General features: G+C 26.8%; 1 protein-coding gene and 1 pseudogene across 1 annotated transcript; both read right to left on the reverse strand.

Annotated features, from left to right (window-relative positions):
- Positions 1-228: 228 nt before the first annotated feature.
- On the reverse strand, positions 229-10277 carry LOC107168120 (uncharacterized). Its single transcript, XM_015517421.2, has 8 exons — positions 9940-10277; positions 4096-8242; positions 3679-3876; positions 2668-2843; positions 1140-1294; positions 815-1061; positions 602-756; positions 229-374 (listed from the first exon to the last, which is right to left on the reverse strand). The coding sequence occupies exons 2-8, from the start codon at positions 8110-8112 to the stop codon at positions 247-249; spliced, it is 5076 nt and encodes a 1691-aa protein (XP_015372907.2). The 5' UTR covers positions 8113-8242; positions 9940-10277; the 3' UTR covers positions 229-246.
- Positions 10278-11349: 1072 nt separating this feature from the next.
- Positions 11350-14001, reverse strand: LOC149054731 (uncharacterized; annotated as a pseudogene).
- Between the last annotated feature and the right edge of the window lie 1758 nt (positions 14002-15759).

Genomic DNA, 15759 nt, shown 5'->3' on the forward strand with positions numbered 1-15759 from the left:
TATTATAAAATATGTGAACCACTAAATTTACTAATTACCCTATGCTGATCCTAGTCCACCACTAGGTATAGGGTCATAGTCATACTGTTTTAGTTATCTACACAAGTCTGACAGCCATGGAAACAAAATGTTAATTTGTTTTTTTTCATATATTAAAAAAAAAAAACATAAAAACGTGTGTTGTGACTGTTATTTTGTACTGCAAGTTTAGAAAAAAAAATATATATATATCAGTAAGTTATTTTTTTATTCATTATTATTAACTAATAAATCATAATGTTTAACTGTAAGCCTCGGAAATTCTCTTTCGCCTCTTTTATTGATTCTTTGTTGTAGTTTTTCCACTTCATATTTTCTTAAATAAATCAAAGTATCTATGAATAAAATAAAATAATAAGTCACAACTAAAATATTGTAAAATTATTTAAGATATATACCATATATTTATTATTATATAATTATATTTAACTAAAAATGTAACGCTAGTGGCCTGTGTTGTCAAAGGGGAAATTTATTAATGTAAATTTCAATAAAAAATAAATAAATTTATGACATCAGTGTTTGTAATATAAATTTTATTTTAAATTAAGTACTAATTTACCTCTAATGTTTTCTTTTATGTTTGATGGGACTTTTTTACTAACCCAAGAATGGAAAAAACCACAAATAACTTTACTGTTTGCACCTGGATATAATAAATTAGTTATTTCTATCCAATTCAAATCTGACCAATGCTTAGGATTTATTTTTTCTAATCTATAAAATGAAAATAATTTTTAATATTACTTTTAATATTTGGGGATCAGAAACTTACAAATCCATTATAATTAAGTTGAATGTTGACATTAAAATAGGTTTTTCACAAAATAACATGGTATATAAATATATCCAATGGTATCTAACTTTTTTATAAGTGAAATTTTCACCAAGTTCATTTGCAATTTCAATCCATTCATATTTTGTTATTGTCCGTTTTTTCAAATCTTTCCAGTGTTCTGTATTTGTTACTAATAGAATTTTTGTAAATAATTCTTGACGCATTTGATCGTCCCAAAAAAGTTCTAATGAAATGAAAAAATATTTTTAATTTACAAATTACCTTTAAATATACTTCTTAATATTAATATGATTTAACTCACTTTTACATTTGATATGTTGATCGTTTAAAACTTCAAGTCTTCTGTAAAGCTGTATTCTAGTTCTGTTTAAAATTAAACTTAGTACTGAAAATTTGTTTTTAATTGCATCACACTTGTCTACTTTCATAATTAATTGGTCTTCTTCTTCACTAAAACTACAGATGAAAGTAATACAGTAAAATTATAAATAAATAAATAACTAATATATAAAAAATTTGTGTTTACAAAATTCACATATTTTGTTATACCTTGTTAAAGCTTTTCTTCAATTTCATAAAAAATGATAATTTAAAACATGGTATTTATATAAAATATAATTACAAATTCTATACTGAATAACAACAATTTCAATCTAATACCACAAATTTGTATTTGTGAACATTTAAAGAAATTTAATTTGTTTTTCATATTCACTCATATTTAAATTAGTGTACAGTGGTTAAATGTAGCATAACAATAATTTATGTTTAAACCACAAATGAATTGTTATTAGTTTTATGAGCTACTTTGTTGTTCAGCATCTAAAAGAAGTATTTAAAAAATATCCTAAAAATGAATATTTTAATTTCTATAAAACTCGATTTGAAAAAAATTATTACAGGTTTAAAGTGGTCAACCCAGCATAAACAAATATATTTCTAATATTTTAGATTCTGAGCGATGAATGTATTGATTTTACCATAATGTGTTTTTTTTTTTATGGCTATCATCACATTTTGGGGCAGGAAAAGTGCTACGATTTTTGACTTCAGTACCTCGTTCGATCAGAAAGTGAAGAATCTAGTTACTACTTTGAGGGGGACAAAAGTAAAAAATACTTTTTCTAAATAATCTGGATAAACCTACAACAAATTAAGGCAAAATGGGAATTTTTACGCACAACCAGTTTTCGACCAAATCGATTTGGGTTTTTGATGTAACTCTAAAACAAATGACCGCAGATACTTGAAATTTTTACCGAATGTTTATATAGATATTTTCTATATTTGATACAATTTTCAAATTTGTTTTGAGCTGTTTACTGACATTTTAATTTTTCAACTTTTTTCTATAAATATCGATAACAATTTATTTGTTGGGTAGAAAAGCTTGAAAATGTAACATCAGGCTTCAAACACATTGCTACAATAGCAGTTGAAAAATATTAAAAATTCATAGACACGATTTTCTTTTTATAAACATTTATACTTCAAATTTTTACTAAATACGTAAAAATAACGGCAATGTTCAAATTATTTTAGATAGAAATTAATAAAAGTTTTTCTTTTAATATCTAAGATTTGAAAATTTTTAATAATCTATAATATATCATAGACATATAAACCATCTTCGCTCAGAATCGTTTTTCATATGCAATGATATAATATCATTAGATTCAAATTTATTTCCATCCATTACAGCAACCCACTTGTAACCTACTGTGCAGCAGAGCAACATCCACGACTCAACCGCTTTTTTTTTATAAATACTTATAAATATAAAACTCATTATTAAACTAACAAACTTATATGAGAAATAGAGAACTTACGGTGTTTTGTTTTGGTATTTGTTAAACAGCAAATTGAATCTATTATAAACAGAATATAATAATCGGTTAGGAAGTCCAGCTGATATATAACGGATAAATTGCATTCTTTCTATAGGACTCAAAGCCATTTCTAATCCATTGGATAAGAATGGTAGAATATTTGAAATATTGTATTCCTGAAAATGAATTATTAATATATAAATATATATAAAAATATAATACAAATATTACGAATAAATTATTCAATAAGGCATAAGTTAAATTTAATTATAACAAATAAAAAAAATTTAAACATTAACATTTTTTATTCTGATTTTATATTCAAATTACTTATCAATACTCTACTTTCTCTTCCAGTACCTTACCTCGTTATAAGAACCATATTTTTAGCCAAAAATGAATGTTAAGAGGACGCTACACCCGCTGTTTCACGCGGGATAGAACCGAGAAGGCTACAGTCATAACTAAGAAACAAAATTCTCACCATAGATAAAGGGGAATTTGACAGTGTAACATTGTTTTTATTTTATTGATATCAGAACTGAAAAAAGTTATTCGAGTTTGAAAAGTGCAAAAATAATGAATTTTGAAACAATAAGAACTTTTTTGTATTTGTGATATCAAAAAGTCGAAAACAATGTTGCACAGTAAATGTTCTCCTTATTATGTGGTAAAATTTTGTTTCTTAGTTATAACTGTATCTTTCTCGGTTCTTTCCTGCGCGAAACCGCGTTTGCAATGTTATGCACTTGTAAGACGGAGACAACACATGCGGGGAAAGCGTCCTCTTAATGGGAGATTTAAAACAGTAAAACTCATCTTTTTTTCCACATACCCCACACAATAGCAGTTTGAATGTTGACTGGTGCCACTATTGTCACAAGGTGTTAGAAATTTGAAAATGAGACTTCAGAATTTTAGCCCTAGTTGCACCACTGCACATTATACTAATAGAAGCTGTGATCATGTATCCTTTCTAGTTTTATCAAATAAATTATTTTAAAAACATACCTTTTGAAATTTTGACCAATATTCCTGAATCATATTATCTTCATCTTTATTAAATACTCCTAGTTTGATCAGAGGATTTTGCTTCTTTATAATATCCATTTTGTGTTTATTTGGTAATCTACATAACGTAGTCTCCAAAAAATGAATTTTATTTTTACAACATTCAGGTGGTAATCTTATTATTAAACCTTTTAAATCCTAGGTGAAATAAATAAAAAATATATAAAGTATGTATTATACTCTGTTTCATGAGAGAACAAGCCATTATGGTATATAATATGTATTGACATTAGAAAGTTACAGTGTGGTGATACACAGAAGCGATTAGTTTTGGTCAGCACATGACTCGTTCTCAGGTGAAATAGAGTATACATTATATAAAATTAAGAAAAATGTTAAGGCTATCAAGTGTTATACCTGTGCAGCATCAATTTTTTCAACAATTTTTTTCAAAATAATTTTCCCAACTGTTTTTAACAATAAAATATCCGATGCTCCCATTTTACATTCCTTATTTATAGCTTGCTTGATTTTTTTAGACAAATGCTCATTTATTTTTTTAAAATTAGGATGATTTTTTAGTGAAGGATCTTTATTGGTTAGATACTTCATTAAATTAAAACGTTTTAAATTACGGTCAGTTTTAATAATAGAAGATGATTTTTCAGAGTCAAGTAAGTCCAAAGAATTTAGCAGATTCTTTACTCTAAAACGGTCTTGGGAAATCATAGGCATTTTATTTTCACTATTACAGTTTGAAATTACAGTTTTTAGAATATTGTGCTTTTTACTCTTTTTAGATTCCTTATTTGCAAGATTTTCATTATCTAAGCTATAATTAATTTCTAATGAAGCAGATGATAATTTATTTTCCAACAAAATATCTGTCGGAGAGCTTCTGTAATTCACTTCATTATTGGTATTTTTTTCTATTGAGTTCAAACTTTTATTATGTTTTCTTTTCTTATTAGATTTTTTAGTTGCAATATTATCACTATCTACATAACATTTATTTTCCAACAAAATATCTGAGCTTAACTCAGACTGTATTCTTTGGTTTATATTTTCTCTGTAGTCAGGACTATTAATACTCTGATAATTAACTTTCTCATGTGTTTTTTCAAATATTTGTATTTCATTATCATGGTTTGTTTCTAATTCAATTGAATTTAAACTTTTACTATGATTTTTCTTCTTTTTAGTTTTTTTGGTTGGCAAAGCATTTATTTCAGACATAATTGTTTGGTTTATATTATCCACGGAATCTGAAACATTAATATTTTGTTCATTATCTTTTTCGTACATTCTGTAATTCACTTCATTATTGGGATTTATTTCTATTGAGTTCAAACTTTTATTATGTTTTCTTTTCTTATTAGATTTCTTAGTTGCAACATTATCACTATCTACACTACATTTATTTTTCAACAAAATATCTGTCTGAGAGCTTAACTCAGACTGTATTCTTTGGTTTATATCTTCTCTGTGGTCAGAGCTATTTATACTCTGATCATTGACTTCCTTATGTGTTTTTTCAAATATTTGTATTTCATTACCATGGTTTGTTTCTAATTCTATTGAATTTAAACTTTTACTATGATTTTTCTTCTTTTTAGTTTTTTTGGTTGGCAAAGCATTTATTTCAGACATAATTGTTTGGTTTATATTATCTACGGAATCTGAAACATTAATATTTTGTTCATTATCTCTTTCATACATTCTGTAATTCACTTCATTATTGGTATTTTTTTCTATTGAGTTCAAACTTTTATTATGTTTTCTTTTCTTATTAGATTTTTTAGTTGCAACATTATCACTATCTACATAACATTTATTTTCCAACAAAATAACTGAGCTTAACTCAGACTGTATTCTTTGGTTTATATCTTCTCTGTGGTCAAGGCTATTAATACTCTGATCGTTGACTTCCTCGTGTGTTTTTTCAAATATTTGTATTTCATTATCATGGTTTGTTTCTAATTCTATTGAATTTAATCTTTTACTATGATTTTTCTTCTTTTTAGTTTTTTTGGTTGGCAAAGCATTTATTTCAGACATAATTGTTTGGTTTATATTATCCACGGAATCTGAAACATTAATATTTTGTTCATTGTCTTTTTCGTACATTCTGTAATTCACTTCATTATTGGGATTTATTTCTATTGAGTTCAAACTTTTATTATGTTTTCTTTTCTTATTAGATTTCTTAGTTGCAACATTATCACTATCTACACTACATTTATTTTTCAACAAAATATCTGTCGGAGAGCTTAACTCAGACTGTATTCTTTGGTTTATATCTTCTCTGTGGTCAGAGCTATTTATACTCTGATCATTGACTTCCTTATGTGTTTTTTTAAATATTTGTATTTCATTATCATGGTTTGTTTCTAATTCTATTGAATTTAATCTTTTACTATGATTTTTCTTCTTTTTAGTTTTTTTGGTTGGCAAAGCATTTATTTCAGACATAATTGTTTGGTTTATATTATCTACGGAATCTGAAACATTAATATTTTGTTCATTATCTCTTTCGTACATTCTGTAATTCACTTCATTATTGGTATTTTTTTCTATTGAGTTCAAACTTTTATTATGTTTTCTTTTCTTATTAGATTTTTTAGTAGCAACATTATCATTATCTACATAACATTTATTTTCCAACAAAATATCTGAGCTTAACTCAGACTGGATTCTTTGGTTTATATCTTCTCTGTGGTCAGGGCTATTAATACTCTGATCATTGACTTCCTCGTGTGTTTTTTCAAATATTTGTATTTCATTATCATGGTTTGTTTCTAATTCAATTGAATTTAAACTTTTACTATGATTTTTCTTCTTTTTAGTTTTTTTGGTTGGCAAAGCATTTATTTCAGACATAATTGTTTGGTTTATATTATCCACGGAATCTGAAACATTAATATTTTGTTCATTATCTTTTTCGTACATTCTGTAATTCACTTCATTATTGGGATTTATTTCTATTGAGTTCAAACTTTTATTATGTTTTCTTTTCTTATTAGATTTCTTAGTTGCAACATTATCACTATCTACACTACATTTATTTTTCAACAAAATATCTGTCGGAGAGCTTAACTCAGACTGTATTCTTTGGTTTATATCTTCTCTGTGGTCAGAGCTATTTATACTCTGATCATTGACTTCCTTATGTGTTTTTTCAAATATTTGTATTTCATTATCATGGTTTGTTTCTAATTCTATTGAATTTAAACTTTTACTATGATTTTTCTTCTTTTTAGTTTTTTTGGTTGGCAAAGCATTTATTTCAGACATAATTGTTTGGTTTATATTATCTACGGAATCTGAAACATTAATATTTTGTTCATTATCTCTTTCGTACATTCTGTAATTCACTTCATTATTGGTATTTTTTTCTATTGAGTTCAAACTTTTATTATGTTTTCTTTTCTTATTAGATTTTTTAGTAGTAACATTATCATTATCTACATAACATTTATTTTCCAACAAAATATCTGAGCTTAACTCAGACTGTATTCTTTGGTTTATATCTTCTCTATGGTCAGGGCCATTAATACTCTGATCATTGACTTCCTCGTGTGTTTTTTCAAATATTTGTATTTCATTATCATGGTTTGTTTCTAATTCTATTGAATTTAATCTTTTACTATGATTTTTCTTCTTTTTAGTTTTTTTAGTTGGTAAAGCATTTATTTCAGACATAATTGTTTGACTTTTATTTTCAAAGACATCAGAATCATTAATAATTTGTTCATTATTTTGGTGATCCCCATCATTATTTGTGTTTAATTTTATAAAATTTAAACTTACATCATGTTTTTTCTTTTTCTTAGATTTCTTAATAGCAACACATTTATTTTCCAATGAAATATATAATTCATGCTGAATACTTTGGTTTACATTTTCTCTCGCGTTTTCTCTAAAATCAGAATCATTAACTTCTTCATACACTTTTTCAATTATTTGATTTTCTGTTTCATTAGTGTTTAATACTATTGAATTTAAACTTACATCATGATTTTTCTTTTTTCTTTTTTTTATAGGAATATTCTCATTAACATAGTTACAATTATCACCAAATGAAATACCTGCTAAAGTATTTTTTTCAGACTTTCTTTTCCGGTTTACATTCTTCTTAGAATAAGATCCAATTATATTTCGTTTATTAACTTTTTCGTAAGTACTTTCTAACAATTTCATTTCTACATCATTGGTTGTATTTAATTCCATTAAATTTAAACATTTGACAAAATTCTTTTTATTACTTAGTTTTTTATCATTTTCTGTTAAATCAGAACCATTAATATTTTGTTCATTAACTTCTACACAAGTTCTATCAACTAATTTGGTTTCTGCTTCATTAGCATTTAAACTTTTATGGTGCTTTTTCTTCTTTTTAGGTTTCTTAGTTGCTAAAGCATTTATTTCAGACATTTTCTTTTTTTTTCTTAAATTTACTGTGGAATCAGAATCATCAATTATATTCTTTATTTTTTTCTTGTAGTGTAATTTACTTGATTAATGGTATTGCAGAACTTCCAGTTTTTTTTTTTTTTGTTGTTTCCTGAAATTGTATGAATATATATAATAATTAAATTCTGAACTAGTAATTTGAGTCATAAGTATCTTAAGTTTGGATGAGCAGAGCAGAGTGCTACAGGTATAGCCATATATTTATCATACGAAATATATATATATATATATATATATATATATATATATATATATAGCCATATATTGGTTAGTTCACTAGTATGCTGACTGCTCTGTTCATCGATATATTAAATATCTACATATAAGGTTATAGATCAAAATGCTTAGTAAACTCTGCTTAGGAATATGAAATTAAAACTGTATGTTTCCATTCAAAAGATTAAACATTTTAAAAATTTATAGCAATTAAAAATAGTTAATTAAAACATATTTTTCCCAAACATTTTGTTCGTAACAATTTAAATTTATGTAAAAGAAATAGGCTGTCATGCATTATGCCAGCGTTTCTTAAACTTTTTTATCCGTGGAACCCCTAATTCTTTTTACCTTTTTAGTTTTTTTTAGGATTATTTGCAAATAAATTATAATATTAAGTAGAAGTATAGATTATTGAATATATAGAGCCCGATATAGAGTTAGCTGATAGATTATTCCATATGGCTTATACATTATTATTTAATATACAAGTATTATTTTCCATAATGGATATTTTAAAGTAATTTTCTTGAACATTTAAAAAAAATTACTTAAGCTTCGCGGAACCTTGAAGTGATCTACCCTAAGGTTCTGCGGAACACAGTTCAAGCAGTCTACCAGCAAACACGTTCGGTTAGGTCCTGGCCGGTTTTTATATAGACTTTATATATTTATATTATAAAGTTTATCTTTAATAGATACACTTTAATCTTTTTCTTCGGTCAATATTTTATGTTTAATGTCTTATACACAGATAACAATACTTCAACATTTTGTAAAAGTATGTGCTCAATGGCTCAATACGTCATTTATTGTGCGACACCACAACTTATATTTTATACACTTAATATGTTGGCAAAAGATTTTTATTTAATTATTAGTAGTGAAGAATCAACCACAAGTTTTTTAATTGGCAAAAATTTTGTGGCAAATAATGAAAATGCCCAATATCTAAGTGTGAAAGTGGTATGAATTTATACCTACGTAACGAGAGAGGTAAGAAAAGGAGATTTTTACGTTGCAAGAGAAAGGGATGTCAAACAATGCACAGCTGAATGTGAGAAAATTATATTCATATATTCATTTAGCTTATTTTTTCATAATTGTGTGTACTATTATAGGAAAGATAATGCTTTTTTTGATAAACACATTTTTTATAATTAATTTTTTACTAGGTATTACTACTACAATAATTATATTATAATATTATGATATAATTTTTAATTTATTTATTTGCGGTAGACTGCATACTATATTCGTAAATCACCGGTAGACCGCATACTATATGACAACCAAGAAATATTTTCAAAAACTTTAATTGTTTCTGAAATAATTAGTGTCTCTCATTAAATGGAACACCATGCTTACAACAGTGTTACCGAGATCTATTCGGGAGATTAATTTTAACGTTTTTTGAAAATACTTTAAATACTTAGTATAGGCAGTAACAAATAAAAATTATTTTTCAAAAACGTTAATAGTTTCAATTGTTAATTGATAAAAGAATCACTTACTATATATTATGTGTATAAAACTGAGTCAAAATAATACTTATAAATAAAAATCATTCACCTGTTATAAATGTACCTATGAAGTAGGTATTTTTATGTAAAAACTATGAATGCAATAACTAAAAACTAAATTAATAAGGTCAGACACTCGGACATCCTCGCACGTGCAGCATGGATTTAAACTTTAAAAAATAAAAACCGAATACGAATAATACGACATACGATACGAATACCCGAATACGAAAACCAAACACAACTGCCTTAAGTAAAGATAATATAATGCATCAAATACTCAAATGTAAGAATGTAACTGTCGAATGCCGATGGTTTATTTTGTCGAAATCCACAACACCGAAAACTGAATAGAACCAACTCTACATGATAACTGGAAACACAGACTTCTATAATAACAGGGGTACGACACTCTGTAGTCTGTGTATTGGCAAAATCGGGTGACTGTGGCCTTGAACACGGTCTCCTGGAGGGCGCGGCATACGTTATCAATTAAATATATCATATTCATATCAATATCACCGCTGAACATTGATTACCACAAAACGATATTTGTAGTTTGTATAGTACAGTACTTGGTAATTTTACCAAGTTTGAATGTTTTAGCATTAAAATGTAAAATAAATTATTTAATCAGGGCCGGCGTTAGGGGGAGGCAAAAACGGGGCATTTGTCCAGGACCTCGTGCTTAAATATATTTTGTATAAAAATCTTGCAATAAAATAAAACAAGAATATAAGTAATATTAAATTAAATATGTATAATATTTTGAAAAGCAACGTGGTGCGGTAAAATTACAAAACCTTTGTATACCTTAATATATATTTTGGAAGTTGTCTGTTTACTCGTATGATATGATATGTAAGTTGACGTATTACACATACGTTTAAAAGTAATTATTGAACAGTTGAAAATTGATAATCGCTATTTCCCTAAAGTATTTTTTAATACCATTAAACATCATAGATGTAACTAGGGTCAACATTTTGGAAGAGCTTAACTCTTTAATATATTAAATTTAATTATTAAAAAAATTGTTTTATTTGGGACATGTATTTTTGATAATTTTTCGTTTTTAATTACACCTATAGTCTATAAATTATAGATAACTATAGTTATTGCCTTATTGGTTAAATAAATTAAATACGTTTTGCACAGGCCCTCGCAAAAGGTAGCGCTGGCCCTGTATTTAATTAATAACTCTAATGAAAAAAATATTAAAATACTTTAATTAATGGCTTATGTAATAACAGGATATTGAATTTAGAATAGAATACTAGGTTTAAAGAACTAACACATTATAAATTTAGTTTGGGATAAGCTGATTTGGGATAATGGCCCATATTTGTTAGGGCATACCAGACACTTTACAACCATAATGAAAATTATTAATTACAAAAAAAAATGAATAATAAATTAATAAGTAATAATACTAATAACATATGAAAACGCTACAACTACGGATTACGGGATACAGAATATACAGCCATACGCCCATACAGGACAGGTGTGAGGTGGTTAATGCCGCCTGGCCATTGCGTTGTATCCGTTTTTAAAATTTCGTAACAAAGAGGGATACACGTTGCCAACATCCTATCAGATTACGGATACGGTACAATTTTTAGAGTCCAATACTTCATACCGTAGGGATACGTAAACCCGCACAGCTGATCGACTGTCTATTCTATATTGTTCTGTGATAATAAGTATAGAACCATCATTGAACTATATTCAATGAGAACCATAGACATAATAAGATATGGACTGCTACTCCTCCACACCCTGCCATAAGTTTATTGAAATAAGATTGTTAGAAAGAGATAGAGCATTTTAGGTAAGAGAAAATGTAATATCATGGAATAATAAACAAAAAAGGTGGCTCATTTGAAGTCATATACATATAAAATTCACTTAATGCATACAATATTTTATTTTTATTTTTATTATAGAACTTTCAATAATAACTACAATAGTTCGACAATTATTTAAGATTATAAGATGTAAAGGTTACATGATAAGATAAGATACACTAGTCCCGATGGACTGTCTGACTGTACAATACATACTTACAGATAATGATTACATATCCAATTAACGTACATACAATGTCTTAAATATAGGATTTAAAACTTTTTTAATATCTTCTTAGCTCTTTAAAATGTAGGCAGAGTACTTATAAAGAAATATAAAAATGAATCTAGGAAAAAAAGTGACACAAAATAATGACAAATAAAAATCATTAAATGTATTTTATTTAAAAATCACAAATATCAGTTTTAAGCAGAGACATAAAATTAACACAATATGAACATCAGATAATAAATCTTTCATATTTGGTCAAATATAAAATTATCAAATTAAAATATAAAAAAATGAAATAGCCAATAGGTAAATAATAATAATAATAATATGAAAATAATAAATCTGAAATCATAGGCGTAACTTGGGCTCTTTTCACGTGGGGGCAAAAACAATTTTTGCATACCTCTACACATTTTCATTTCAGAAGTTAAAAAAAAGTTGTAAAAACGTCTATCATAGTTCTATATATTCTATACAAATAACCGAACCGAACCTATGACATATTCCATACCACGGTTTAAGATATACAGGTTAGCTGTCGCTGGCCCGCCACTCGGTCAGATTGTGTTACCATTCAGTAGTTCATATTTTCACCACACGCTTAAGGCGCTGGTAGTAAGTAGGGTCATATTTTACTATTGGTAATTAATAATTATTAGTACATCGTAGTATCCGACATCCGTACATTCCTAGTTGTAATAGAATATTAGAGTTTATATGATCATAAATTTAATATAACTTATAAGTAAAAAATATATTTATTCTAATATTAATATGTCGATATATATTACTCAGGGATGGTACTAGAGAAAATTTTTTTAATTATAAGATCATTAACTGAGCTATCTGATAATTGATTTAGTCTTTCCTTAACTTCATTTAACTGATCTTGTAAATATTGTATTCTATGTTTTGCTCTTAACACTTGTTTTTGTAAAATATGCTTTTTATTGCGGTGCTCATCAAATATTATTTTTTTTTGTAGGTGATAATAATAACCTAGTCGATTTGCTAACAGACAACTTTGATTTTTTTTAACGAAATGCTCTTCTTAAGCCTTTACAAAATGAATATTTATTTTGAATAGATGATTTATCAATTAAATATGGACATTTTTTATGTTGCCAATGGTTTTTAAAAATTATATCTGCACATTCAACTGATATACTTTTAAATTCTTGAACTAAAGGCCCACCTGAACATATTTTTTTAGAACTTAAAATAATCATAATTGAAATCAAATCATCCAATGAAGAAATATTTGAATTTCCACACAAATCTTGAAGGTTTATATTCTTTTCATATATATTACATTTCAAAATCATGTCTGAATCTAAAAAAATCTGTTTTTCAATGCTAATTCCAGCTTCATTGTTTTTACATTTTATTGTATACAATATAATATATGGTTTATTTGCTCTATGTATCTCATATTTCCAATTATCTGGAAGTGTGATTGACTCAAGATCACAACATATTTTCTCAAACTTTTGTTCAGTGGACAAGACTGAAGATTCTTCAGAAAATTCTGGATCAATATCATTACTACAAGGATGTTCAGAAATTTTAGATTCAGCCTATAAAAAAAAAAAATATTTACAATATGTAATACATAATGTATACTAGGATATATCTTACCTATATAACAGAACTTTAAAATTAATTATAAAATTGATATACAACATTTAAATATGATACGAACAGTCAAATATTTTATACATAATATTTATGTATAATTATGTATTATTTATATATTGTACCTGATTAATTAATATTTTTAGTAAGATTGTAAAATTTACCTCTACTACTTTAATGTTTTTAGAAGAGATTAATGAACTATCTCGCTTTCTAGGAGACTTTCTTTTAGTTTGTGGATTCGATAAATATTTTGGGCAAATATTCTGGCATTTCTGCACATAGCATATCTAAATAAATATTGGAATTTTCAACAGGTTTTGAAGTGCTACTACTGACCCACAAAATCTTTGTCATATCCATCACCATTACAATTTGCTCCAGATGATGTCATTATTTCTGTATGAACCAATAGTCTTTTAAAAGAACTTTCAAACTGTCAAGCAGTGGGATTATTGTTAAAACCTCCTCTTGAACGGATAGCTGAGAAAAATATTTCAAGGTGATCTTGGCTCATTTTATATGTTAATAAAAAATCTAATTCTTTTGTCATAACTAGATCAATAAACATATTTTTGATGCTTTGTAATGAAATTATTAATCCAATTAACCCAATTTTTCTAGTGGATTTGATGACAGGAACTATTGTTTTACTACCATCTTTACCAATTTCACAGTATAATGATTGCAATTATTTAATGGAGTTTTCAATAAAATTAAATACGTCACTTTTGTTTTCTCTTTTTAAAGGTCTTTTGTACTGTGACTTACTTAAAAAGTTCCTTGTGCTTAAAAAGTCAAATATATTGTTTAGATTCTTACAAAATGTTATTGTCGCATTGCAATCTGCAAAACTATTTAAATTTAATGTTTTTGAACAATACTCTAGTGCGTTTGCTACACTTGAGCTGAAAGTTTGAGCAGCTAAACGCACTTTCATTTCTCTTTATGATACTTAATGTGTCTGGTACGGATTTTTGTTCCCATATGAAGACCAATTTCTTCCTGTATAGAAACCAAATCTTGAAAAAATGACCACTTTATTGGTTTCATGCTCTCATCATAATATAGAGTTTTCCAGTCACCCAATGTATTTCAACATAGTTTAAGCATGTGAGCAGCATCTAATAAAATATGTACTACTATTCCAGATTCATGCTTTAAAAAAGGTTTGGGATAAGGCATAGATAAATCAGCTCCTAAATACTTTGTCATTGAAAAATTAGATACCGTCCCATCAAATGTTAGTTTTAACTTGGACTTCAATTTTGTGCACTAATTCAAAACATGTATTTACTAAGTTACCATTTTCTGTTGACCATATCCCATTTATAAGAAAGTAACCAACTGGTACTTTCCAATTTGAGTTTATGGCTACAAGCATAAAAACAAGAGCTTGAGTAGCTTTGGGAAGTCCATCACAACCATCGGTGCCAGTTCCATAATTTACATACCCCATCAATCTATCTCCTTTGAACGTTACACTTTCTTTGATGTGCATTTCATCTATTATTAGTCCACATATAAGTTTTTTGCATTTACTTGCCATTTCTTTTAATTTAATTTCAACAGCATTCAGGGCTTCAGCCGTAAAACCTGGTTTACCATCAATACATGAATACCACTTTCGTAGGGTACTAAGAGCGGGTAAAGCATTTTGAAAAGTTTCACGTACAAAGTTATAGGCATTCGGTGAATAAAAATGTAAAGTTAAGGCAAATGTACGTAAATCAGGGGAGTATGCACCACCTTCATGGTTTAATTGTCTTTTTAGAAGAGCAGTTTCTGCAGTTGGTAGGCATTCCTAGATAAAGAGATTTATAAAAGTAAATTAAAATTAAAAAAGTAATTAATCTTATTATGTCTATGGTATAGAAGCACAGATATAGATAATATTATCTATATCTGTGTATAGAAGTCTGTGATTAGAACATAGAGCACGGCTATTTCTATTACATGATGCATAAAAATCTATTATTTTATTTTAAAGCCACTAGTATACAACTATGATAGGTAACTTGACAGCTACAAAACAATACAAATTAAGATTAACAATAGATTAATTCTAATATACTAATATATTATATTATAAAGCCAGCCTATAACAAAAATAATATTAATAAATAATAAATATTTCTATTGCATGATTATG

Source organism: Diuraphis noxia, unplaced genomic scaffold, assembly GCF_037042655.1.
Source record: "Diuraphis noxia isolate RWA-SAM2 unplaced genomic scaffold, SU_Dnox_SAM2 contig0005, whole genome shotgun sequence".
NCBI classification, from domain to species: Eukaryota; Metazoa; Arthropoda; class Insecta; order Hemiptera; family Aphididae; genus Diuraphis; species Diuraphis noxia.

Coding starts and splice junctions, on each gene's coding strand:
- LOC107168120 (XM_015517421.2), bottom strand. CDS start 8,112: ATGTCTGAAATAAATGCTTTAGCAACTAAGAAACCTAAAAAGAAGAAA. Junction 3,877..4,095: donor AAAAAATTGATGCTGCACAG/GTATAACACTTG, acceptor TATTTCACCTAG/GATTTAAAAGGTTTAATAAT. Junction 1,062..1,139: donor TCAACATATCAAATGTAAAA/GTGAGTTAAATC, acceptor TCATTTCATTAG/AACTTTTTTGGGACGATCAA.